At 46.9% G+C, this 27,882-nt stretch overlaps 1 protein-coding gene across 2 annotated transcripts; it reads right to left on the bottom strand.

Annotated features, from left to right (window-relative positions):
• Nucleotides 1-1,204: 1,204 nt before the first annotated feature.
• On the bottom strand, nucleotides 1,205-12,621 carry PICK1 (protein interacting with PRKCA 1). Of its 2 annotated transcripts, none has more exons than XM_048927461.1 (13): nucleotides 12,542-12,621; nucleotides 11,880-11,971; nucleotides 10,210-10,321; nucleotides 9,617-9,745; nucleotides 9,433-9,499; nucleotides 8,048-8,137; nucleotides 7,568-7,621; nucleotides 7,405-7,467; nucleotides 6,932-7,065; nucleotides 6,087-6,179; nucleotides 5,048-5,098; nucleotides 3,545-3,689; nucleotides 1,205-3,032 (listed from the first exon to the last, which is right to left on the bottom strand). In XM_048927461.1, the coding sequence occupies exons 2-13, from the start codon at nucleotides 11,918-11,920 to the stop codon at nucleotides 2,785-2,787; spliced, it is 1,227 nt and encodes a 408-aa protein (XP_048783418.1). In that variant the 5' UTR covers nucleotides 11,921-11,971; nucleotides 12,542-12,621; the 3' UTR covers nucleotides 1,205-2,784. The 2 variants fall into 2 exon arrangements, with proteins under 2 accessions (XP_048783418.1, XP_048783409.1); XM_048927452.1 differs by having other exon boundaries at nucleotides 12,365-12,607.
• Nucleotides 12,622-27,882: the final 15,261 nt, after the last annotated feature.

Below are 27,882 nucleotides of genomic sequence, written 5' to 3' on the forward strand. Positions count from 1 at the left end.
ACCTCACAAATCAGACCAAGCACCACAAGAAATGCTGCATGCACAGCCCTGGGAGAACACGCAGCAGCAGCAAGAGTGATTGGAGCCCTGTGGGCATTCAGCCACTGCTCTGCAAACTTGTTCTTCCCACAAAAGGTAAGAGCACTATTTCTGCTCTGCGCAAACAAGTTGCTCCACAGCAACCTGTCCTCCAGACCCTGGTCTTCCTTACCCATCAATGCCACCTTCTAGAAGCAGCTCACTGCTTCCCAGAGGTCCAAGATCCACAGCCTCAAAATAACCACCCTTGTCAGCACCAGGCAGGTCCCTAGAACAACATCCCCTCTGTTTCCCTGTCACCGCTTCACATTTCCCACAAGCCTCCTCCTCTTAAATCTTTTCACAGAGGCAAATAACAGCCCTTAGGCTATGAGATCTTGCTGTAGACTGTGCTGTGAGATAGCCAGCCCTCTTCCTGCCCACTTTCTCTGTGATGGCAACCACCACTGCTGGGTAGTTGCCAGAAGACCTCAGGGGATGGTTTCATGCCAAAATCAGTCTCCTGCAGCCTCTGGTTCTGGGTCAGGCCCTAATACATCCACTGCTCAACGCACACTGGCTTGTGCCACACAGAAGATTCTTTACTGCAGCACTTGCTTGTGTTTGGGGTCTTATTCAAGCAAGGACGACCATACTCATGAACACAGAGTAAGTTTAAGGGATGCTGCTGAGGCAGAAATGGGTGCCATACTTCTTCTGTATCACTCCCCAGAAGGCTAAAGGTGCTTGCTTGTAAGCAGGTTGCAAAAAAAAAAATGCTGCTGGGCTATGTTGCCCCCCACTTTCACACTGTTGACTTTCAGGCAGGTTCCACTGAAGCTTTTTCTGTTCCTCTGAACCACTCTACATTCTGGCACAACAGAAAGAGGATCAGGGATTTGAGCATCAACTTACCTCTGGTGCAATAGTTGAGCTGTACAGAAAAGCTGGTCCCGAAGCAGCGTAAGGACGACACCAGGCTGGTGTTTCCTTGGAAGCCAAGATGCAGAGAAACTGTTACTGCATGGAGGAATGGCCTTGCTACAGCATCTGTAATGTTCTTCAGGAAACCTGAGCATCCCGGCACAGAGACATCTGTGAGTATGAGCGAGGAAGAACTGACCAGCATAAGCAAACACATCTCTAAAGCAAAGCCAGGAACAACAGAAAACAAAACTATCACATTTTTTTTTATTACAGACAACAGTACACTTAGAGTCCATTTACATCTTCTAGGGCAGCTTGCCCATGGACAACTTTCTTCCACGAACCCATGGAGATAACGAGTCTCCAAAAATACCAAAAAAAAAAAAAAAAAGAGAAAACCAAATCAAACTAAACATCTCAATCTTAAATTAATGCCTTTAAATAACTTCTCTCACTACCATTAGAATGTAATGACAGAGAAGTCAAACCCCTGGCCTCTGAGCAGCACACCACTGCCAGTAAGAAGTGTCATCTGGATCTGGGATCTGCCCACAAGGGTGGTGGAAGGAGAAAAGTAAGCTTTACCTTTCCCTCCTTCCCTTGTGCTGGGGAAGGTGCCATTAGCTTCTGGCAGAACGGAATGGGTGGATAGAGAAGAGAGCAGTATTTTGTATGCTAATCGTACTTCACACTCAGAACCACCATGTCTCTGTCACAGGCCTTATCTTCCCCTCTCTGCAGGGCTTCCTGCCTCTCCTCACAAGTGTAAGGATAGAACATCACCTTTGCAGTCCTAAGGTGGGTCCTCATGGCACCTGTACAAGAAAAGGAGTTTGCAGGTCTTACTGCACATCCTCAAGAAGCCCATTTGGTTACTATCCATTGCAAAGAGCAGTATGAGAGAACAAGAGAAAGGAAATGCATGCAGCTTTGCTCTTACTTTCAGGAACCTGACTCAAACACATTAACCTCAGCATCTCTCTGCTGACTGGGAGAACTTTCTGGTCTGGGGTCCTCTCTACCACATGTGGCAGAGCTACATATTGGAGGACCCTAACCCCAGGGTATAGCTACGGAGTGTACAGATGGTGCTAGCTGTGCAGGAGCTCGAAAAATATGAAGAGGATAGCAGCCAAGGAAATAGTCTTGTAGATCCTTGCAGCAGTCGACCACCAGCCTCTTCCAGGACAGCTTCTCCCCCAGACCTCATGGCTAGGGGATGAACGCATCACATGTACCACCACTAGCTCTAGACATCAGCTCTGACTTGCTCTTATTTCTTCAAAGTGGTGCTGGAGAGAGCTGGGAGTGATCATCCTAAAAAAAATCCTGTCCCAGAGCTCATGGGATGTGCTCCAGGAAGAAAAGAGAGGAAGACTGAAATAAGCTAAAGCTTGAAGCATGAAGACAGCAAGCAGTGAGGTGAAGAAAATAATGCTGGTGCTTTTTCCAGTGGCACAAGGGAGGACAGGAGGAGACTGTTGTTCCATTTATTCCAAATGTTCAGCAGCCTTCCACATGCCAGAGAAAAATGGTGCATCCTGCACGCTCAGCTGTGCGCATGGAGTCACATGGCGATGTGGGAGGAGATTCTCTTCCCCACAACTCAGTATCCAAGTTGGGCAACAGCACTCTGCAAGGGAAAAAGGAATATCCAGGCAAGCAAGCAAATGAAGAGAGGAATGCAGAAGTCGGTTCCAATCCAACCAGCTACTGCCACCCAGAACAGAGGAGGAATCCCAGGCTGGACAACACAATCATGAAGGATGAATTGCCATGTAAAATACATGTTTTCATAACAGTCTGCAAAGTCATTTCCTCCGTGCCATACTGGCACATTCAGGCATCATCAATGAGCTTTTCACCATTTGCATCCTCCTTCCCACTACTCTCTCTCTCACTTCCTTCTCCTTCTTCTTCTTCTGCCCCGTCTGTGTACGTGTCCTTCTGCCCATAGTTCAGAGTAGTGCGGGCAAGGTCCACCTCAATGGGAAAGACGTCTGCGTCTCGGAGCACAGCATAGCAGTCGTCATAGTACTTGGACATTGTGGAGACAAAACGCTGGAGCTGGAACACGATGTCCTGCACTGCAATGGAAACACAGTGGGAACAAATCAGGTGAAACCCCTTCCCAAATGGTGCCAAGGCTCTGATCAAGACTCCCTCACCAGCAGGTGATACAGACTCCTACTCGTTAGTCCCATGTGGTGCCTGAGCACAGATACCTCAGGTGTAGTCGACCATAGAACCACCAAGGTTGGAAAAGATTTCCAAGGTCATCCAGTCCAACCATTCACCTACCACCAGTATTTCCCCACTAAAACATGTCTCCCTTAGTACAACACATAAACATTTCTGGAACACCTCCAGGTGACTCCATCACCACCCTGGGCAGCCTGTGCCAGAGCCTATCCACTCCTTCAAGGAACAGATTTTTCCTAACATCCACCCTGAATCTCCCTTCCCTGGTCAACTCGAGGCAGACAAAGGGTTCTTCAGCATAGACCATTAGGATGAATGAGGAGCACGAAGCCTGAAGCCACAAATGCCTCACACATGCCTGAGCCTTCCAGGTGCTGGACACAGCAGTGGTACTCACCATGTTTCTGGTCTAGGAGCTCTATTTTCTCTAGCACATCTTTCCTCATCTTGGCAAAACGTGTGCGAGCCTCCTGGCGGCAACGCAGGATAAGGCGGTACTCGTAGTTCCCAGTGCTGACCCGGTAGAGGGGCTCACCCAGAGCCTGCCAAAACACAGCACCATTTCAGAGACTCCCACAGCACTGCCTGAACACACGGTTTGCATACTGATACAGACCTCAAGACCAAATATGCACCAGCCACAGTAAAGAAGGGTGCCACTATAAAACAAAGAAAACAGAACAGGCACCTTCCGAGTCAGCACAGAGAAGTGGAAGGGCTTCGTGACTGAACTATTATGACAGATACCATAAAAAAGCAAGCCTAGGGCCTGAGGGATGTGTTAATTTACATTAATCACACAGCAAACTCTGAGCTTCGGTGCAAGTTGTATTCTGTATGGACTGCATCATGTGGTGTATGTCTCTACAGGGAATTCTGTGCTTTCTACAACCATCCCATCACAACATTTGATCCATCAGGGATGGGCCCATACACTGTTCCACAAAATAGTTTGGAGGGAAAGGTGTTAGGTTTGTCAGCTAAACAACATTCTTCACCTGCACCTGCAAATCTAACATAAAAATCCATGTTACTGACTATGGCTTCATAACGCACACTACATATGCCAAAACCCAGAGATGTTACTCTGCTGACCAAGACTGGGACTCTTCCCTTCCCAACTAGCACCAGGGCTGTAATTAAAAGCTATGTTAGGAAAGTTTTATTCATTCCTGCCATGGCAATGTAGGAATCACAATAAAAATCAAATCCCTCCTCTGAAAAAAATGCCTAGAATAAAACAGATCTTGCTTTTATGCAGGGAAACTGGGTATGTGGGGAGCACTTTTAGCTATCTTAAACAGAGCTGCTAAGGATGACAGATGTGGAAGTTTAAAACAGGCAGCAAACTGTTACTGGAGAATGTCAATGGGGGTTGGTTTTGGTTTGGCTTTTTTTTTTTTGAAGCCTTCTGGCTTCACATTACTTATTTTTAGGAAAAAAAATATTCTTAAAAGAGATCCTTTAATCCATTTCTTCAATAACAAATGGAGCTTTCATATGCATTTTTCTTTGCTGAGAAGCTAACCCTCCATTCCTCAGAAGCAAGATTTAATTAGAATTAATGGTAAGCTGTGCACTAGACACAAATGGAATCTGTGAAGATAGCACCTTAAACCTTCTTACACAAGCTAATATTACTTAAACACCAAGAGAGGCAACCACCGTGCACAGAGGCAGATAAGAGGACTGCTCCCTCTAGTATCCACAGCATCCATGAGAGCTATGTCAGTTTCCTAGGTAGTGTTTAAGGATTTCCAGGTTCTAATATGATAAGAACAAATGGATGCAGCTCTTAGGATGTATTTGCTAGTGTGCCTGTGCATATCCAATTACAAGGCAGTGTGCACACACAATCTACAGTAACAGAGAACACAGTTTGCTATGCCACAGTACTCACAATGCAGCTGTATTCTTCATCATCCATCTCTTTGACTTTCAGGCAGTAAGACTTCACGGGATTTAAGAAAGAAAAAAAGCAGATAAGGGAATAATGAGGATTAGAAGCAATTCGACCACCGCTCACAGCCACAGAGTTGTATCATTTCAAGCCCTCCTTCAATTGCTGCAGCTAGGGATGGTGGGGAAAGCGCAGTGGGATCAGAGCAGATTCAGCACCCCAGGTGAAAAGAAGAAGTTTAGAGAAAACGGTGGGGGAGGGAGAAGGGTCTTATTTACATGAAGTATTTGCTCCTGTAATACGAGTATAATCCAGTAGGAGAAAAATCCTGCATTCAACTACTGTTTGGGAAAACACACCGCTGGGAAACCATGTGCAAAGTGTAAATAAGGAAGAGAAAAAAAGATGAGCTGTGGGAAGGATTGATGTGGGAAGAGAAGTTGCCATTTTCACTTGCCTTAGGGTGCAGTTCCAAATATTTCCCTCAGCTGATAAAAGCAAACAGATTACGACAGTTACAGAAAAGATGCAGTACACAACCCTACACTATTTTTGTTTTTTGGTGTAGAAAACAGGGTGTGAGTAGAATGGAAAAGGAAGAAGAAACAAACAACAAACCATGGTCTAAACGAACACAAACATAATTTGACAGCTGTCCAATTTGACTGAAGAAATACAGCCCCAAACTGGCTCAAAAACAGGGACTCTTGAGACTGTAGAGCTATTCAGGGGTGTTCAGGAGCACAAATTCAACCAGAATTCTCTACAAATGAATATGGAAATTAATTTGGTCAGATGGAAAGTAAGTCATCTGGATTCCGAGACACCCATTTTATTGGTGAGAACTGCGAGATCAAAAGGAGATGTTTGAATCAGAGCTATCTGTCAATAGACAAAGAACTGGGGGAGACAAAAGAAAGCATTCTCATGTTAACCATGGAAGGATGCACATGTGATCGTGCAGACTGCATGTGATTCTCAGCCTACGATTCTAGAAAACGTAACTTCAACCAGCTTTAAAAAACTAAGAGCAGCTCACCAAATATTCAAACTTGACATCCAGGTATTTTTTGATAGTCAGCCTTGTGTCAGGAATGGCTTTATTCAGATACGTGTTCAAGTCGGTCAGCATCTGCAAGGGAAACATCCTGTTGCCAAACCTAAGTTTAAAAAGCATGACTACAATTCATGAAGTCCAACCTTCTAATGGGCACAGGTCATGAGACTGTCTCGAGTTAACTCTTCTTTGAACTAGAACACATTGGAAAAAGAATGTTTGATCTTGATTCAGAATTGTCATCATTAGAAGACCCATTACAGTTGCTAGTAAGTGGTTCCAATGCTAGAAAGGAACGCCTCGCTTCTAGTCACTATTTGTCTGCTTTTAATTCAACTTGTTTCTTCTGTAATTAGCCCTGGAAATTGCTCTCCCAGACTCACAGATGAACTAACCAAGACTGTCCATGCAATAAAGCACCTAAATTAACGCTCAAATCAATATTTAATATCCTGTTTGCTAATGAAAATGAATGGATATCCCGATGGCTCACTCAAATTTGCTAAGCTCTCTTAAATGTAGTGACGTCTCTTAGTTATGGATACCAATACCAGGGAAAGGACTCCAGGGACTACACTGACCAAACCACCCTCCCAGCCCCAGTAGACAACAAGAGGCATGTACTCATGGGCAGAAGTCAAAGGGACAAGTCTGACATATTCCCTGCTTTAACTCTTTGGTTCTTTACGAAGAGTTCTCTGAAGGAAAGCAACGACAGCCCTTCCCACAACAACTGATCTTTACGATAATACCTTCAAATACAGTCATCTGTCTTTCCAGACACCCTCCTTCTCCAGACCCTTCACTGGCACAGTTAAATTCTTTACCGGCTTAATCGTTTTCAGAAGGTGAATCCCAAACTTCTCAATGTTGCGATGGGCATCAGCAAATTTCACAAAAGCTTCACTGGCAGCTGGTTGAGGCTCCCGGACACCAATGACAGAAAAAACGTCTCCAAATGCTGGACGAGGGTAATAAATGCAAACAAATGGTAGAAGGGGTTGGCCCTGGAGAAGAATCACGCTTCCAATGCTGCAACTCCTTCCCAAAACCTTGCACTTAGCTAAGAGATGACGCTATGTATAACAGACTAGAGGTTGGCAGGGCATTTCTTCAATGTTTTGAGTGAAACACAGGCACTGTGTTAGCACCATGACTGCTAACACCAGGAGGACAGCCCTCCCCTTTTGTTTCTGCAACACTTTGTTTTCTTTGGGTGAAGGAATCACACCTTGAAGTATCAACTAAAACTCCTGAAACTGGAAGTTAAAGGCTTGTGCTCCCTTTGCTCACTTGTTACCTCTGTGCGTCTGGGAGAGCTCAAAGAAAGCTCTGAGAAGACTCTTGGTGTGTTCTGTCAAGCCTGTAATGGAAGACAGAAAAAGACATTTAAGTCATTTCACTGAAACATAATGTAGGCATCTTTCCTCCCCACACAGTACCTGATGAAAGACACAGCTTACCTTTGTACAGTTCTGCAGTCCTCTCCAGCTCCTCCAATCTCTTCACCAATCCATCTAAATGTAAACAAGAATCAGGATGTTGAATTACAATAGTCAAATCCAGGACCTGGTGAAGGCATGTCTGACTGGAAAACCACCAGCTTCCTATCTTTGGTTCAAACTTCTCTCAGATCCAAAGCCAGTCCTATAGTCTAACATGGGAAGATTTTAAATTAACTGCAAACTGGTTTTACAGTGTGAGGTCACTATCAGCATTCATTACACAGGTTCCCACTAGAAATTAAATTGATCTTAGTTATCATTTAAATGGCCCCAAGGATATAATGTACATCACCCATGAAGAGGCAATCACAACAACGAGGTATAGAAGGAAAGAACTGTGAAGTACTGAAGTGGGACATGTTAGTAATTATAAAAAAGGTGGTAAGCACAGGAAGGCAAGTGTTCCCTTACGAAAATGCCCTTGTGGGTGATACTCACCATTGCAAAGGATGGCTCGGCTTAACCCCAGGGCATCTGCTGTCCCTGAGCTCATGTTCTCCACCAGTCGATGCTTCACCTTCTTCAATACTAAAAGCCAAAAGAGAATGGCAAACCAGGATCAGGGTCATTTCTACAGGCACAAAAAGCACATTAGCACACTTCATCCACTTCTCAGATGCTGAATAAACTCACTAGCCTCAGTCTAACTTACTATTGAGCTAGTGAGCATCAGAATACCACAGAAACTTCAGTCCAGCTGCTATGTGGAGCACATCATTTATCTTGTCCATCTGTTCTGTTCTCTCGTCCTATATGCCTAAATCAGTAGAAGTCCAGCACTTCCTTTGGAAGGCTATGCCAATAGATCTCATTATAAGCCACCTATTTGTAATTGTATTTGTATTTGTAATTGAATTTGCTGCACTACTTCAACTGCAGTTAGGATAAGAGGCTGAAAGCAAGGTGAGTAAGATTTAATGCTCAAAATTATTTTTGCCCACTTACATCTTATTTAAACTCTTTTGAGACCCAGTGATGACATTCATTTCTCTCTTTGGTAGCCATACTCTGCAAATTATGCCCTTTTCAGCACCAGATGACTCAGCTACATTTATTCAGGGGCAAACTGGCAGGAATGTCAAGCACCTGCAGCTCCTAAGAATGTCAGCTGCAGCCGCAGTGTCCAAGATCTCTGGAAAATATTCCATACTCTTACTGCCCTTCTGTTTCACCAGAAATCCATGCAAGTTCTTAGCATTTCCTGGAATCCTCATCTATTCATTGGGACATTAAATTAACCACCATTAAGAGAAATGAAAGTAACAACAGTACAGTATTCTTTTAGGAACATGAAAAATGCAGACCACATAGAAGAGACAACTGTATGGGCATAGTTCAAAACAGATACTTCATTCTAGAAATAAATCCTCTCCTCTTTCCTGTAAAACATATGACTGTACAAACCAGTGTAGACAGGTACTTCATCACAGTTCTAAAAGCTGAGGAACAGAACTCAGTGTATTTCAACAGACATTTCAGCATACAGCTGAAAAATCTCAACAGGTCAGCATAATGCATACAGTAAAAATAAACAGATCAAATGACTATCTAATTGAGTTTTGCTATCGTTGCTCAATGCAACACAGAAAGGGAACCATGCTGCAGCAACAGCCAAGCCTTGATTTAATTCTCAAGACTACTTCAAAAAGGCAAGGAAGGATTTTTTCTAAACCTCTTATTCTCTTTGACAGTTTCAATTTGAAAATGTTTGGGCTAGGAGGAAGAATGGAAAGAGAACAGTACTTCAGTTTCACCTGTGACCAATCTTTCAGCCCTCCATGTTGCTTTAACACTGTAGGGAGACAGAAATCACTACATCTTACCGATATCCAAAGATTTGCCCTGCTTTGGGTCAGCCTGAAGTTTGTTGTAGTGAATTGTCACTTCTCCCTGTAGGAAAAGCAAATTCAAAGCTGCTGCGCTGGAAGCAAGTGACTGCAGCTTTCCTTCACTGATGGACAATACAGTGTAAACGACGACCCAGAAGCTCCCCCTCCTACCTCTCACCTTTACCATCTGTATCATCTTGGCAACTTCCACCTTGGTCTTCCCTTTGACAGACTTGCCATTGACCCCTGTGATTTCATCGCCCGCTGCCACGGTCCCATCTAAGGCTGCTGGAGTGTTATCAAACACCTAGAGAAGGGGAGAAAAAGCACAAGCAGTCTAGAATCAGAAGAATGAAAAAGAACGGTGCAGGGCTGAAGAACAAACACCTGGCAGCTATACTTCTCCCACTTAACTTGGTTGTATCTACGTACAGTTGATGGTGAAGCATCAGTTTTTCTCCTAATTCTGAGGTGGGATGATCACCTTGCTTTCTCAGGAACTTTTTGTCTTTAAAACACGCCTTTTCATGCACAGGACTTAGAAGTGTCAACACTGTTCCCCTCTGAATTCTAACATGCTCTCCAAGAAGAATAATCTCAGAAGTCTTCATGTTATTCTTCCATGCATACTAGATGCTGGGCTAAGGAAATCTTATTTACTGTGAAGTGAAATATCTCAAACTTTGAGAGAAACAAATAGCACGGGGCTCTCCGTGGCTTCACCTCTCAGGCCAATGCCCTTTCATTTGCTCTTCCTCCCCAGGTGCCCACCTGGACAATGTAGAGACAGGGGCAGTATTGTGCTCCTCCCCCAATGCTGATCCCAATCAGGTTCTGGGAGTCCTTCTTCAGGGTCACTGTCCCAGGTACAGTGGGGATCCCTCTAGAATGAGAAAGGAGGTAACTGAAAACTGAACACAGCAGACAGAGCTGTACCTGTACAAAACAACTGTGGTATCTGTGACAATAAAAACTGAACACATGATAGACACTGTATATTTTAATTAAGCACATTATCTCTGCCACAGAGTCTATAAGCACATGACAACACAAAGACACTCTGAGCTGCTGTTTTTGAGACAGCATGCATGGAGCGAAGGAGGGAGAGATGCAGAGAGAACACTGCTTTGTTTTAGACAGTGTTTGAGCTGGTCTTTGTGCTGGAGTGAGAGATAAGTATGTGCAACATAAATGAGACTCCATGTCAAAGAAACTGCTGATTTCATAATACCTTTTTCTTGTTCAAAAAATTCCAGTGCTCCTTACAAACCCATGGGCTCCAGAGGTTTTCTTCCACTTACTGCTGCCTCTTACTGTCTTCCATTATAAACTTCTTTCTTCCTCCAGCTAAGGTCATTAATTTACTGAGGATCTGCTAGGACTACCTTGCAACAAGAAGCTCAGAGCAGTCCTTGGAGAGAGACACAAAGCCCTCTCATCTGCTCACTATCACAGCAATCTCATCCCCATTTCCCAAGGCAGCAGGAAGCCAGAACTGATAAGTGAGCCTGACCCTTTAGCACGTTTTAGAATCAGAACTGTTTGTTGCAAGGGAGCCTTAAAGGCCATCTAGACAAACCCCCTACAATGGACAGAGATGCCTACATCTAGATCAAGATGCTCAGAGCCCCTCCAGCCCGACCTGGCATATCTCCAAGGATGAAGCATCCACACCCCAGGCAACCTGCTCCTTACTGGAACTTCACTACACTTACTGTAAAATAAGTCTAGATACACTCTAAATCTCTCTTCTAGTCTGAAACCATTTCCCCCTGTATCATTGCAAGGGACCCTGTTAAAGAGTCTGTCCCCTTTTTTCTTATAGTCTCCCTCCAGATGCTGAAAGGCTGCTCTCTGGTCTCCCTGGAGCCTTCTCTTCTCCAGGCTGAACAGTTCCAGCTCTCTCAACTTCTGCTCTCATAGGGTAGATGTTCCATCCCTTGGATCATTCCTGTGGCCCTCCTCTGCATGTGCTCTAACTGGTCCACGTCTCCTGTACTGTGGGTTCCCCATTTGGACACAGTACTACAGGAGAGGTCACACAGAATAGAGCAGAGAGGCAGGATCACCTCCCTCTCCCTGCTGACCATACTGCTTTGGATGCAGCCCAGGACACAGTTGGCTCTCTGGGCTGTGAGGGCACACTGCTGGCTCACCATCCACCAGTGCCCTCAAGTCCTCTTCAGCAGGGCTGTGCTCCATTCTTACATCTCCCAGCCTGTATTGGTAGTGGGAGTTGCCATGACCCAGGTGCCAGACCATGCACTTGGCCAAGAACCTCATGAGGTTCTTGTGGGTCTACTGCTCAAGCCTGTCCAGATCTTTCTGGCTGTCAGCAACAGAGAAATCTATCTGCTGCCATTTGGTTTGAGCTGAGAAGACTATTTGTACATTGTTAGAAAAACAAAACAAAACAAAAACCAGATGAGGGCCATACTCACAGCTTATCTTCCTCAATATCATAATCCAAATCCGCAAACATCGTTTTCGCTAACTGGAACCTGATTGTCTGAAAGCACTTGTTGCAAACTCCCTGGGAAGAAAGGACAGAGCAAAAACCCCATAAGGCCACGGTCTCTGCAGCTGACCACGGGCACCAACTTCAACTCCCACCCCCTCTATTTCTGAATGGCAAATCGCGCCCTGCCCTGATAATGGAGATGAGAGAGAGGCCAGGTCCCTGCATGCTCTGCTCCACCGCGCCCCAGGTGCAGCACTACAACCGTTGGCAGCCCACGGCCCGCTCCCCGCGGACCCTCCAGCTTTGTTCTCGGTTTCCTAGCAACTGACGTCACCCCCGATGCCTATCGCATGCAGAAGGCCCCGCTCTCCCCGCCCGCCTCTCTCGTGCTAGCAGGCTCGGGCCCAGCTCGCTGCCCCGGGCTCGGTCACGCTGCCGCCGCCCGCCCCACATCAAAGCCGAGACCTTTGACGGCGGCCGGGCCGACCCTCCCCGCGCCCCACGCGCGGCGCCGCTGCTGTCGTCACCGCTCCGATGACCTCACGCCTCGAGTACCCCTCGTCGCCTCAGCCGGGCCCGGGCCCGACAGCGTTGCCAGGGCAACGGCGGCGCGAAGGGCGACCTGGTGGTCCCGAGGCTCACCGGAAGTGACAGCCCGGCGCGCGGCCGTACCACTTTCAGCCCGCTGACGCGTCGCCGCCGGAGCCGGCCGGAAGCGCACAGCCAGGCCCCGCCCCCTCCGCTCGCGCTGGTGTTGCCATGGGGTCGCCCTCCCTCCCCCGCCATCTTGAGAGTGGCGCACTCGCCATTTTGAGAGTGGCGTGGGGTTAGCAGCTCGCTTCCCTCGGATGTTTGGGGATCTTAGCATCACAGTGTTGGAGTATAAGAGCAAGAGCGGGTTTTATTCATCAGTGTGAAGCCCTGGATCTGAGACATTATATATTAATAGAATCGTTGAATATCCCTAGTTAGAAGGGGACCCATAAAGACCATCAGGCTCCACATAGGACCACCCAAAAATCAGACCCTGCATCTGAGAGATGCTCCTTGAACTCCAGAGCCTCCCAGAAAGTTACACCAGCCGCCCGGCTGGCATTCATTCCTAAGGCAGCAGCTCCTCCGTGTGGGCGCTGCCGAGAATGGCTGCGGGAAGGCAGCGTGTCTGATGGGCTCTGCGTTAGTGCTTCTCCACTGATGTGTGTATATTGAATGTGCCCCTCAATCTGCCCCTGAAGCACACCTGAAGTCTTTGTACACGCGTGCTGGGTGACCCTGCCTTTTGTGTGCAGGTCTTGATAAATGAAAAACTTAACATGAGCCAGCAATGTGCGCTTGCAGCTTGGAAGGTAAATGGTGTCCTGGGTTCCATCAGAAGAGGGGTGGCCAGCCGGGACAGGGAGGTGATTGTCCCCCTCCACTCTGCTCTTGTGAGGCCCCATCTGCAGTACTGTGCCCAGGTCTGGAGCCCTCAGTACAAGAAAGACAGGGAGCTGTTGGAGAGGGTCCAGAGGAGAGCCACCAAGATGATCAGGGGACTGCAGCACCTCCCCTATGAATACAGGCTGAGGGAGCTGGGCTTGTTCAGCCTGGAGAAAAGAAGGCTGCGGGGTGACCTCATGGCAGCCTTTCAGTACCTAAAGGGAGCCTACAGACAGGAGGGGAATCAACTCTTCGAAAGGGTTGATGACTGCAGGACAAGGGGAAATGGTTTTAAGTTGAGGGAGGGGAGATTTAGGTTGGATGTCAGGGGGAAGTTCTTTACAGAGAGAGTGGTGAGGTGCTGGAACAGGCTGCCCAGAGAGGCTGTGGATGCCCCGTCCCTGGAGGTGTTCAAGGCCAGGTTGGATGGGGCTCTGGGCAGCCTGGTCTAGTATGAAATGGGGAGGTTGGTGGCCCTGCATGTGGCAGGGGGTTGGAGATTCATGATCCTTGAGGTCCCTTCCAACCCTGGCCATTCTGTGATTCTGTGGTTGGATGCACTCTGCATGAGATGGAGAATGCGTGAGCCCGAGGGCTGTCTGTCTCAATACTAGAAATCTGATAGATCACCTCATCCCAAGGGGGAAAAGTAATGAAAATGATCATCTGAAATAAAATTTAAAAAAAACCACAACTGTACTACTTACTGCCTACCAGTATAGTTTATATCAAGAGAGCTCAGCAAATACAGACCTTTTTTCCACCTTTAGATACACAGTACAGCAAAGTCAGCCCAGGCTCCGAGAGTCAAACTCTCTTCTGCTCGTCTTTCATCACATGTAATAAGGAGTCTGCAAGCAGATCACACGCTGCATGACTAGTTGACTTCTTGGCACTCTGATGTATTGCTCTGTGCTGGGTCTCTGCTGAATCTCGTGTTTCTGGCTGCTTTTCTGCTACTGTTGTCAGCTTAGAGTCAACGTGACTAACGCTGAGCTAACATCCTCCCCAGTCACTGTCCTTCAAGCATGTTTTCTGTTCTGGGGGATAAGTATGAGTATTATGTTCTTCTTCTCAGGCCAACCCCTGCCTGGTACTTCACAGCTTGTCCTGCTTCTGCTGGCTGCGTATATCTTTGCACAGTACAGGGCTGTTGGCCCCACTAAGGTGGGATAGAGAGACAGTCATATGCAAACTTATCACATGCTGTTAGCACATGCATCCTGTAGCTACAAACTCAGAGAGGAAGGAGTGAGAAATGTTAAAAAGGTGGCTACATAACTGCTTGTTTACCAACCTGTAAACCTCATCACTGCCACAGTGGACATCTTCTGAGGATCTATAGGGATGAGGTATAGCTTCTGTCCACTGGCAAGCTGGAAATATCCCTCCCCACTGGAGCTCCAGGATCTGAGAGCTTGGCCCATACTGGTTCAAAAAGATACAATTTTACTGCCTGTTGGAGTTCAGATGGAATTAATTTGGGTGGTGATATTTCACAATTTATGGTTGAAACCATTTTTCTGTTTTTGCATTTCTTTTTTTCTGTTTTATTTTTAATTTTTATTTTTTGGTTGGTTGGTTGGTTGGTTTTGTTTGTTTTGCCTTGATTAAATTCATTTGCTTTTGAACTTTTTTTTTGTTCTGATGGAGTTTCTTGAATTTAGGATTATCAGAAGTTTATCCAGAGGAAAGCATTCTGATAAAAAGACCACTGTCTGGTAGACACACTGTATTTCCACTTGCAACAAACACATTTCTCCTTGGCATTGCTTCATTTCTTCTTCTACTCAAGGATATAAGTCTCAGGTACATCTATTCTTTCCCACTGCTAACATGCTACTCCGTCCTTATCACAGAATTGAAAGGGACCTCTGGAGAACAAGTCCTTGCTAAAGCAGATTCCTTACAGTAGGTTACATGGGAAAGCATCCACATGGGTCTTGAATAACTCCAGCAAAGAAGGCTGCACAGCCTCCCTGAGCAGTCTTTTCCCCTAGAAAGTCCAGTTGTTAGTTAGATCAAGGCATTAACCGTGGAAATGCAATATTTGCAACTTGAAAAAGCAGCGATGCAAAGCCTAACAGGGTTTCTGAGACCCCGCAGGTGGAAAGTTTGGGATCTTGGCCTTTGCACACCAAGCACACAATCACACATTACTGCACAATCTAGAAAGACTGTCCATCTTGCAAGGTGCCACCAAAGCTCATGGTGCTCGGGTTAAGCCCTGAGGATGTGGAGCCCTGTGGTGAAAGAGCAATGGGGCGTACAGGGGGCCACATTTCACGAGCAGTGGCGGAGCGTAGGATGGGAAACAGGCAGAAGTTTGCCCTCATTATGCCTGGGTCTAACATGCCAAATTAGCCCATCCTCTCCTCACCTCCTTGATGTAAAAGACTCTTGTTGAGAATGGCCATAATTCACGGTGAACACCCTGCCTCCCTCTTACTCCCTTCACACCCGCTGCTCTCCATTTTCCTTCCAGAAAAAAAAAAAATGTGTCTTTGATGAAATGAAATGGCTCAGTCAAAGAACCCCTCAAATGATTGGGGACCCCTGCACTTGGCCACCCTTGCCCACTTCCCAGCTCTATTTCTGGCCGAGTTTGGAGTTTAAGTAGGCTGACCTTGTGCCCCGGCTGCCCTGGGGGTCAGTGATGAAAGCGGATGGAGGCTTCACAGTCAGGTCTCTTGTGTGTGACTCTTTTGTTCCCGGACAGGGGTGTGCAGTGCCTGGGACAGTGCTTAATTGTTCGGGGGCACTGCTTTACCCGTCATGCCCTTCCTCGGGTGGCCCCAGCCCTTCTTGCTCATGCGTGGGAGGGAGGCAGCTTCTCCACTTGGGGTAGGGAGGAGGAAACACAGTCTGGGTTGCTCGGCATCGTTTCTGGCTGTTTATTAATCCATGCAATAAATTTTAGAGTGCCAGGAAGCAAAACTAAAAATAAGAAAAAAAAAGAGAAATTCCTGGCATCATTCGCAAATCCTGTTTGTCACTGAGTGCGTCCTCCCTTGTCCCGTTGCTTGGTCCATATGTCATGCTTCATGGATGCACCCTGGCTCCACGGGCTTAGGGAAACAAGATTGGGCTTAGCCTGAAAGGAGGCGATGGGCTTGTGACAGGGAGTGCAGAAGTCTTGGGTTGGGGCATACTGACAAGGTGATGTTGTGAGAAAGCGAGTCCAAGACTGGAGGTGTTGGAGCTCCTGGAAAATTTTGCTAGGCCCAAGCTGAGCACCCACACCTGGCAATGCCCTGTCAGCATGCAGTGGGTTTGGCTGTAGGTAAGCAGGAGAAGGATGGCAAACAGCCTTTGGGGCTGATGATAAAGATCTGAAGGCTTGCAGACATCCGTGATGAGGATAGATAAACGTGGGAAGCTTTGTACTACTCAGTATCTCTTTGATGCTCCCTCTGCATCTTTCTTTTTGCAATGAGCCCTTCCCGTGCCTCACATCTTCATTGCAGCTGGAGGCTGGGCAGAATACTGCATAGCAGGCCGTCTTCTCTGCTGTTTCAGTGAGTGTCTGCACAAAGGAAATGGATAAAAGGAGTGGAGGGTCAGAGTTTAATTACCCTATTGTGTGCAGAGATGAGTGATGGACAGAGACTGTCAGTGGGTCACCAATTAGCTACTGTGGAGCAGACAGAGGAGGGGGAAATCATGATGAGCCCCCTGGACAGAGCAGTGTTGGGGACAACCAAGTGATAGTGAGACATGGAGATGACAGCTCAGAATGGGAGACCCTTTTTAATTGAGTTGCTCCCCCCGCGTCGTTCCACTTTGTTACTGCCACCATAAGGAGCCCCATGGGCTCCAAACTCTCTGCTGGGCCCTGGGTGCTTCACTGGCCAGGGTGTGAGAGCTGCTTGGGTGGTAGGTCCTCTGAGGGGATGTAGAATAAGGTGAGTCATTGCCTCCAACTGCACTGAGCTCTCATGTCCTGGTGGGGCGGAGGCAAGGAAGGAGGCAAGGAAAGCAGGAGGGAAGGTAAGGAAGAAGGCTGAAGGAGGTGGCTGCTGGTGGGTGAGGTGTGGTACAGACAGGGCTGCTCTGTCCGGATGTGATGGTTTCAACCAGAGAGATCTGCCCAGGAATCCCATCTGAATCCCCACAGCCTCATCATGACCTGCCTTGAACATGGATGAATGTCTCAGCTAATACAATTACTCTCCCCCTTACAGTTCTGGCATTTGTTGGCTCTGGGGCTGAGAGACCAGGGTGATTCTCCTGGCAGAGCTGTGACCTGTTTTTGTATAACAAGGCAGAAGGAACAAATTTCTGTAACTCTTACCCCTTCTGGTCCCAACTCCTCATCCTACACACTGTCCAGTTTCCCTCTCCTACACTCTCAACAACTTGATCCACTCATCCCCAATCCTGCCCTCAGTCCTGCCACACAATATCACACCTAACCTTCTTACACCGGTCCTATTACTTTTGTCTCAAGGCTCATCTTTCTTCCCCTTTTTCCTACAAGCCCTCCATACATCCTCGTAGGGATTCTGACATCCCTATTTGACCTCCAAGGTCCAGCTCTCCTTTTCCCCTCTCCCTTTCACCTCCACTTCTCCCTTTCTTGCCTTTCTCTCCTTGCTGTTCTTTTACCTCTCTTTCCTGTCCCCGTCACCCCTCATCTCCCAGGGCTGTTTGCATGAATCGTTTCTGAAATCATGAGATCACTGTTTTTTTCTGTCTCTCTGTCAGTGGGAACATCACATTAAGGAGCGTGGAGAAGTGACCGGGGGCCATTGGGGTGACGCTGGCACCCCCTCTCCTCACTCTTCCTACCCCCCTCTTCTTCTGTATCAAAGGAAGCTTTGTTGTCCAAAAGCAGAAAAAGAAAAGCAGATAAAAAGGCGGAACATGTGATCTCATTGGCTTTATTTAGACATTCAGCTAACCCGCCTCTCCTTTCTAGATTCATCCAAAATTATCTAAGTAAGAAACCATAATCCATCTTCAGGTTTCTAATTTGTGAAAGAGATGGCGGTGAGTTGTTTTTCTCCAAAGAGATTTCAGCAGCTAAACTGGTCTCCACAAGGTGCAAAGATGAACCCAACAGGACTTGCTGTCAGCCGAGTGATGCCCTTCACTGCAGCAGTCTTGACTGCAAAACTGTGGGATGCAACCTGGTGGACCAGAGAAAAACAAATCCTTTTCCTTGTTTCACCATTGATAAGTGAGATAACTCTTAGATGATCCAGAAAAATGAATTGCTTCAGTGGGGGAACTGCTTTGTGAGATCAGTGGTTGTAGCATTAGGCACTCAACTTCTAAATTCTTGACTTTCTGGATCAGCTAAGGGCTTCCTTATTGACCAGGGCAAAAGTCTTCGTCTCAGAATGCTTTATTTGCCTCTTGTGTTGGTAATCATTGGTGATTTTCGGCTGAGTTTGACTAAACCACCACTGTGAGCACCCTGTGCAATGGGGCTGCTATGGGAGCAGTAGGGCATGGCTGGGATTGAAGTAAAGAGCTGTGCCTGTGTTAGGATTCATTTAGATGTTATCAAGCCAAGAGACAGGAAGAGGATTATTATATATTTGTTAACTGTTACATCTCAGATGGGCTCAGTGCTCTGCAAGGAAAGCTGCTCTGCATGCAGTTTCAAAACAGATATGGTTGACTTGGTGCAACTCTTTATTCTGGTCACAATCATACAAATGTAAAACTTTGGTTAGTGTGCCATTTTTATGATGTTTTAATCACCTTGGTTTAGAAAACCACCAGGCAAGAAGTCCTTCTAATGTGGGAATTTATCTGCGTAGTCTGTTCCCATTCTCTACAGGAATACAAATTTTCAGCATAAAGTCTTACATCCACAGCTTTGTATGCGTGTGTGTCAGAAGCCTCCTTTCTGTGTCACTAAGGTAGACGTATGGAGATTGTTTCAAGGGCCTGCTAAAATAATTGAGGGGCTGCATGGGAGAATGGTGCAGAAAGCATGGCAGATGTCCTGTTTACCTAGAGTACACTGCAGACTGAGATAGAGATGGGACGAAGGGCAGTCAGAGGAGCAAAGAGGGTCTGTAGAGAAGAAAAGAAGAAAGGCAGAGTAGAAAGATTTGCTTCAGCTAAGAGTGAAGAATTTGATTGTTTGCAGAAGGTAGCGTCAATGAAGGACATACCAAAGTGCTCCCAGTCCAAAAGGCAGAGAATTTGGCTGGGAAATAGTTTCTGTTGTGGGAGAACGGCCATTATGGAAGTTGCAGTGACTTCAGCATCACGTGAACTTTTACACATCTATATATGTGCACGTAAAATGACTCAGTGAAGCAGTATGTGCAAGGAGGAGGCTGTAGCTAGAAGGATGTCTGTGGGAATACTTGAGGCATAATTTAATGGGGTGTGGGAAGACATGATATCCATGGGGTTTTGCCAGAGTTTTACTGTGGTAGACGGTAGAAAGATACTGTTGAGCACGTACTAGAAATCATTGCTGTGGGAAGCAGGGGGGTTTTGCTTGGAAAATGAAGGCTATGTTAAACTGAGGAAGGTGTCACGTGTCAGTAGGCAGCACTGAGGGGTTACACTGCTGAGAAGAGAAAAATCTTCTTGCGGTGCATCCTCATGTACAACGGGATTTACGGCAATGGCTCAGGCATCACGACCTCTCCAACAAGTGTTGGCTCCAGCTCACAAGATGCAAAATCAATAGATGTGGAGGCAAGGCAGTGACTTTTTCTATCTTTTTAAACTAAATACAGCGTTCCTATAAAAACCTAGACCCATTTTAACCACCGCTGGACCCTTGCCAGTTCTGAGTACCCATCATTTGCTTTTTTTTCTGAAACAGGCACCATGACTCCATTCGTAAGACATTTCCATTAGCATGCTGGGCTGATTCAACTTATATCCTGCCCTGCTGTGTCTGACTCATTTTTCCCCATCTCCAGGAGAAGCCTGAAGGAAAGCAGAGGGCCCTTCACATAGATGCTCAAGGTCTCTATCAGATAATAACTGAAGAAATATTTGCCATGACCGCGCTATGGTCATTTTTTGCCATTCCTTAGTCACTTGGCAGCCAATGGAGGAAAGAGGCGAGAGCAGGGTGGGGGAGAGTAAATGAGACAGAGGGACAAGAACAAAAGATTTCTTTGTAGTGCAGAGAGAGAGAGAAAAGGGAAAGCATCACCAAATGCCCAGAAGCCATCTTTGTAACAAGAGACCTATTCTCTCTGCTGCTTGGAAAACAAGTTGGAGTAAAAGGCCCTGGTTGAATTAACCCTTCAGAGAGACAGCTCACTGAGCATGAAGGAAAGAGGCATGGCCATGAGAGGCGTGATCTTTGTGGTGAGGTAGTGGCACTGGCCCTCAAGCAATTTAAAGCAAGGATTGGTTGTTTAGGAAGAGGAGGTGGGGATGACGTTGGGTGGTTTGACCATACCAAAGATCTAAAATGTCAGATGTCCTTTCTTCACAGAAGCTTTGGTTTTGGCAAAGATCTTTAGAGGGGGTTTTGCAGCATATGAGACAACAGATCTTTTCCATGGACATTTTGTTCTTGGTGGACAGAGAGAAAGGAAAACATTGCCCCTCAAAGTACACATTTTACTGCAACATAATCTTGTCCAAGAAACCTCTGTAAATTTACCTCCTGTCACTGCCCTTCAAAAATTCAATTCTTGCACACTGCATCTCTCTTTTTCATGTCTTGGACCTTCCCTTGGCTGAGCAGAACAATTTTATTGGAGTCAGGGGTTCCCTATAGGAATGAATTTAAGGTAAGCAAAATCCTCCATCCTCGAAGAAGCAACTAGTCTTTTTTCATCATGAACACTCTCTTAGTCCTCTTCCCACTCTTTCTAAGAAAGCTTGCTCTTTTACTGTGCAGACACTTCTGAGTGAAATGAAATTTCAGCAATGATAATACAAAAAAAAAAAAGAAAAAGAAAAAGAAAGATACAGCCACGGAAAGACACTCTGAACCTATTTGGACATCAAACATGGGATATCAGTATATATAAGGTAGTTATATCCGAGCTTGCTCCAAGTGCTCTGCCGATTAAAAGAAGTGCGACAGCCAGGTCAGAAATAAAGGCTTTTTATCTCCATGAAAACACAGAGGGAGCAGCATCCTGCTTCTGGAGCCTCATCCCTCAGAGCCAAGCAAAGAGAAGCAAAGGACAGACTGGAAATGAATACAGAACGGGAGCAGTGTCCAGCCATGGGTCAGCCATCCCCCCGGGCGCTGATGGGGTAGATTCCATGGGTGCCCCCTGAGCCCGCAGTCAGGTGGGCTGCAGAACGGATGTGAGATGCACACAACATTACGCCTGTGCTTTCGTAAATTACCGATCACATGGGACTCGTGCGCCTGTGCTTGAGCAGAGCTCTGAAAACAACTAGGAAATTCATACAGCCACAGGACTCTGCAGTCTCCCGGCACTCCCCCACTCCCTGACCTTCTCCCTCCCTTTTGCCTCCTTTCTGTGTCTCTCTCTGTCTTACAGAGATGGTAACCACAAAGGCTGGAGTTGAGTTTTGCTCCCACTAACCTCATCCTGGGCCTTGGGGTGTTTGTGTTGGCACCTGGGCTTGGCACCCAACCTACCTATGCTGCTCAGTCCACCTGTGCTGTGCAATGTCCCCTGGAGCCCTGCCACAGAAATCCTCGAGTTCAGTCTCAAGATAGACTGAAGGAAATTTCCCCAGAGGGGATACTAAATATGATTAAACTCATTGCTCAACAGGATTTTCACTATTGCAGTTCTGGGTCCTTCAGGAAGTTACTCTCTTGGCACTCACTACCATTTCAATACCTGACGGGTACCTACTGGGGTCTCTTTTAAGGTAGGAAGGTCAACCTGATCTAGTGCCTGATTTAGTAGGTGGCAACCCTGCCCATGGCAGGGGGTTGAATGATCCCTGAGGTCCCTTCCAACCCAAGCCATTCTATGATTCTATGATTCTATGAGTGAGTTCTGTAAGACCAAGTTTGAAGTGCAAGCAGAAAACTAAGAAAATTTAAGTTCAAATCTGTCCAGCTTCCATTACAACTCATTGACAGTAACAACATCAGACCTTGGCCAAGCTAAATGTAGGCCTTGACCTGTGTAAAATATGGGCCACCACGCAAGCACTAAATGCATTTCTTTGAGCCTCGTCTCCGCTAATGAGCTCATGCTGTAGCTAAGTTCCTACAGAGTATGGCCTTGCTAAGTGCAAAGAGTTCAAAGAGTCAGGAAGGAAATGAGGGATGTAGCAGGCTGTGTCAGGTGAGGCTCAACCTGCCCCAGTGTCCTTGTGCAGTGTTGGCAGTTACACTGTCTTCTACTGTACATTAGTCCAGCTATCATTTATACCAAGCAGGCCTATGCTAGATAAGAAACTGAGGATCTTGATCTCTAGCCCATAAATCCTTCACCTTTTTCAGCTTCATATGCTTCCCTAGGTGCATTTCTGCTGACTGCAGTCTTCCCTTCCCTTCCCTTCCCTTCCCTTCCCTTCCCTTCCCTTCCCTTCCCTTCCCTTCCCTTCCCTTCCCTTCCCTTCCCTTCCCTTCCCTTCCCTTCCCTTCCCTTCCCTTCCCTTCCCTTCCCTTCCCTTCCCTTCCCTTCCCTTCCCTTCCCTTCCCTTCCCTTCCCTTCCCTTCCCTTCCCTTCCCTTCCCTTCCCTTTTTCCCTTCCCTTCCCTTTTGAGTAGAAGTGCAACAAGCTGGAGCACTTAAAACCTCCGTACTTCGCATAAAATCTAGACATTTCTGAATGAAAACACTTTTAAACTGTCTCAGAACTGACTGTTGCCTTGCAGCAGATACATTCTTGTTCAAATACTTATTAGGTTAGACCTCCTGTGCAATTGGACAAGTTAGATCCCCAATGGAGTGTGACTTGAATTTGGCCAGAATGGCCTGTGTATGGCTGACTTAGGCAGATTTACACTGGGTTTGATCTAATTGAGTTATGCTTATGTGGACTGAGCACAAGACAGATGTAGGTTTGAGGTGGCATCTTGTGACAGGCAGGGTGTGGGTAGGTTAGACTTGGCTAGGTTAGCTGCTGGAGGCAGTGTTGAATTTGGTGCTGAAAATAGGACCAGTTTTGGATGCATTGTGAATTTTTATGATGGGTTGGGGTGAGCTGATGGGAATAGTTTGTCTGTGTATAGTTCTGATGAAATGGGGAGAGTTGCTTCACTGGGAAGCCATTTGCTGGACCAGCCTTCCATGGATAGGAAGCAGATTATTTACCAAGTGCTGAATCAGGATCCCCCAAAGGCTGACAAAACCCTTTAGTTCCTCAGTGTCCAGTTGCTCCAGGCCATCTCCTCCTCCCTCAGCCTTGCACACTTATGACCAGTACACACCAGAACATCTGGGTCTCTTTCCCAAGCTGATCCACCAGGTCAAATCCATTCATCGCTCAGCATTCTATCTGTAAAAAGGAAAATTCCTCAACCAGGGATGACCACAAGTGTTTGGAGTGAGGATGTGAAAACCCAGCGCGTGGGTTTTTTCCACTGTCTAGAGATCCTCAACAGTGCAAAATTCGGTATAGTCTATTATAGGCATGTGCAATGCACTGCCACAGTGTTCCCAATCAAGGGATAAAATTAATATTTAACTTGAAGGATTGAGCCCCAAATAAAAGAAAATTCAGACTATTTCCAAATAGTCTCTGCGAATGTCTCAGCATAAGTTGTGGTACCTGGATATTCTGACAAATCAGTCTGTGTGGAGTGACAGTGCTATCAAATCTCCCCCCCCCAAATTGTTTGGGCTCTGCTTTTTAAAAAAACACAGGAAGATATGTGCAGTGATGGATAGGAGACAGCGTGGTCCCGGGGAGAAGCAGAGCCCCACCGCCTTACAGAGCGAGCAGAGAGTGGAGCAGGAGAGCGGAGGGTAGCACAGCGCTGTACAGCTGCAGGGCTGCTCACAACAGGGCAGAGCTTGTGGAGAATGTGCTCTTTGTTCCCTGCCTTTAAAGGGTAAGAGAAACACTTATGCATGGCAAATTAGCCCAAAAATGTATTTCTCTAAAACACCCGATTGTCTGGCCAGCTCTGCAGCTGCAGGGAAGTTCCAGGGAGAGAAGGGGGAGGCGGCGGGAAGGAGGAGGAGGGAGGCAGGGAAGGAGGATTCTGATGGCTGGGGAGGGGGGAAAGCAAGATGATTGTACAAACAAGGGAGAAATTCTCATGCTTCAATTGAGGCACAAGCGAGTGAGGGCATCCCAATGGAGGGGCCACGTTGGTGGCCAGGGGAGAGTCCCCATGAGGCTGGAGAGGAAGGGAGACATGAGACAGAAACAGCCAGCAGTGTCGGGGCTCCCTGACCCTCAGCAGGTTCAGCTGTGCCATCTGGGCTGGGATGCTCTGTGCCAGTGCCATGCTCCTCTTGTCACCACGTTGTGTGTCCTGGGGGCGACTGGATGAGTATCCTTCTCTTCTGAGAAAAACAGGGTGCAACTCACCATGGAGGTGTGGGGCTTACATTCCTCTCTGGAGTGCTTCTAGACTGACACTTGGCTGTAAAATGTCCCAAATATACCCAGACCTGGTCTGGGCTTGCTGTGAATTTCTATTCCAATGCTGGCACTCAATTAGAAATTCACATACCACTGCTGGTAGACAAGTGAATTCCCTGAACTTCCCTTGGTTTGGAGTGATTTTCCCAACAACTAGAAGCTCTGACAGTTCTATGGACTCAGAATCATGAGCATACTGGATTTCTCCAGGCAGCATCTATCAATAACCGCATCTTCTAAAGTTTAGGATGTGTTCACTTGGGTGCCCAGATTCCCTAGAGAATTTCTAAGCTCTCAAAGGAGTCTGCTGTCTGTTTTCTCTTTGGAGAGCAACAGAACACTTGTGAATGGGATCAAATCTTTGAAAAAGTGAGGCATGCTCTGTGGGAATAGCACCAGAGAGACAAAGAAACTGGAGTGAGCTCAGACTGTGACAGTCCTGTCCCTGCCTGAAGGGGTGCCGCCGAAACCAGTCAGGCCCACTGCCAGCATAGTTGAGAACTAAATGTCCAAGGAAGGTCTCTCACTCTTTCTGGGCTGAAGGTTTCCTCTTCATGTCTGTGATGAAAACTTACTTGCTCTTCCATTATCCATATGGAAGGAGAAGTTCTCCCTGCTGCAAACTACAGTGCTTTGCAAGCACAATCTGGAGATAGTCTGGTAATTTCTCATTGCTACCCACTGAATGCTCTTGGGAGCATCTGTTGTGTGACCCACTCTTCAAGTTGGTAATCCAGAAGTCCTACAAATCTTCTCCCACTGGACTGAAGGAAGGCTGAGGCAGGCAGGCTTGGATGTACTATGTGAACATAAATGATACCAGCTGTTGGTTGGAGTTATTCACTCAAGAGAGAGGGTACATGAAGCTCATTCAGATGACTCTGTGTTATCCCATGGAGGTACATACTGGATATGTACAGCATTTGACTGGTGGAAGACAGCACTGGGTCTGAGGAGGATTCCTGTAATGGAGAAGCAGATTGCACTTAGCAGGGGTGGAAGAGTGAGATGAGCAGAGGAGGAGGTAAGGAGCTGAACCGTTCTTGAAATGAGTGCTAGGGAAGCTGATGACAACTCTACAATCCTTACACCATACTCGGCTCATCTCTGCATGGCCACTGGGATGGCTCACTTGCTGTATACATAGGAGAAGAGCGGTATCAAAATAGGATCACAGAATCATTAAGTTTGGAAAAGACCTCTGAGGTCATACAGTTCAACTGACAGCCATCCCCACCATGCCCACTGCCCACGTCCCTCAGTGCCACATCCACACGGCTCTGGAACACCTCCAGGGACGGTGACTGCACCACCTCCCTGGGCAGCCTGTGCCGCTGCAGCACCACTCTTTTGGGTAGGAAATTGTTCCTAATATTCAACAAGAACTTCTCCTGATGGCACTTGTGTCCTCTCATCCTATCGCTGTTACCTGGGAGAAGAGGCTGACCCCTAGTTTGCTACAACCACCTTTCAGGTCACTGTAGAAAGTGATAAGATCTCCCCAGAGCCTCCTCTTCTCCAGTTACATGAGTAATGGCCTTACTTCTTAAGACCACAAAGCTACAGTTGTGTCAGCACCGGGCCTCGTGATGTGCAGGGAGTGAATGGCACAGCTCGATGGCAGGCCTGCCACTGGTCCCCATATCGTTTGCAGCAAAATGGGACCAGGGGACACCACGAATCCAGACACAGCCCAGCACTTTGTGGGGACCCTAAGGCTTCCCAGGGATGTGGCGTCATCCGAAGGTGGGGGTGACAAGAGCTTAGTGGCGAACAGTTTGCCAAGAATGAGGATTTCAGGGGAATGAAAGATGCAGACCCACTTCTAATTCAACCAGCAGTTTTAGCTGGACAGCAAGAGTGGGAGGGGGATATTTAAAATATCAAAACATTTCACTTCAAGATGGTCTTTCTGAATTATTCTGTTTTCCAAATGCCAAAATGTTATGAATGGACATTTTGAAAGAGAATTTCTGACTTTTCATTTCAAACTGGCATTATCTTGACCCAGATTGAAAGATAAGAGGTCAAATACAAGATAATAACCACAAAATAAAGCATGCTGTTTCAATTTCAGTAGAATGTTTCAATCTCTGACTTATGCTACTTAATAATAATAATAAAAAAGGCTTTCTTGGTTCGACCACAGTGATTTGTCTATATTTTTTTCATCTCATCTTCTGAACCAGAGCTTCCATTATTCACCCAGCTTTCCTGGTAGAGATTTCATTAGTGGTAATCATGCTGTGGCAGATAGAGTTGAAGGAAGTCAAGGTTTCATCAGCACAGGATGCTTGGCTGGTGCTCAAACCTGGGCATGGGAAAATAGTGTTGTGACTTGGATCCCCTTGCACCTCTCTGAGATGCTGAGAGCCCCTCACAGAAGAGCTCCAGCTCATGTCTGGGTCAGCATTCCCATAGGTGACACCTCTAGGATGGTGGATCATCAATATCTAAGTTGATGATATGGATGAGGGCATTAAGTGCCCCCTCAGTAAGTTTGCAGATGACACCACACTGGGAGGAAATGTTCATCTATCTGAGGGTAGGATGGCCCTACAGAGGGATCTGGGCAGACTGGATTGATGGGCTGAAGCCAATTGTGTGAGCTTCAACAAGACCAAGTTCCAGGTCCTGTACTTTGATCACAACCCCATGCATCTCTACAGGCTTGGGACAGAGTTGGCTGGAATGCTGAGTGGAGGGAAAGGATCTGGAGGTGTTGTTTGACAGCCGGCTGATCCAGCAGTATGCCCAGGTGGCCAAGAAGGCCAGTGGCATTCTGGCTTGTATGAGAAGTAGTTCAGCCAGCAGGAGTGGGGAGGTGATCATCCCTCTGTACTCTGGTGAGGCTGCACCTTGAGTGCTTTGTTCAGCTGGGGCCCCTCACTACCAGAAAGACATGGAGGCCCTGCAGTGTGTCCAGACAAGGGCAGCGGAGCTGTGAGGGGTCTGGAGCACGAGTCTGATGGGGAGCAGCTGAGGGAACTGGGGTTGTTCAGTCTGGAGAAGAGGAGCTCAGGGGAGACCTCATCACTCTTTACAATGACCTGAAAGGAGGCTGTGGCCTCTTCTCCCGGGTAACAATGA

This window comes from Lagopus muta, chromosome 1 (assembly GCF_023343835.1).
Source record: "Lagopus muta isolate bLagMut1 chromosome 1, bLagMut1 primary, whole genome shotgun sequence".
In the NCBI taxonomy this organism is placed as follows: Eukaryota; Metazoa; Chordata; class Aves; order Galliformes; family Phasianidae; genus Lagopus; species Lagopus muta.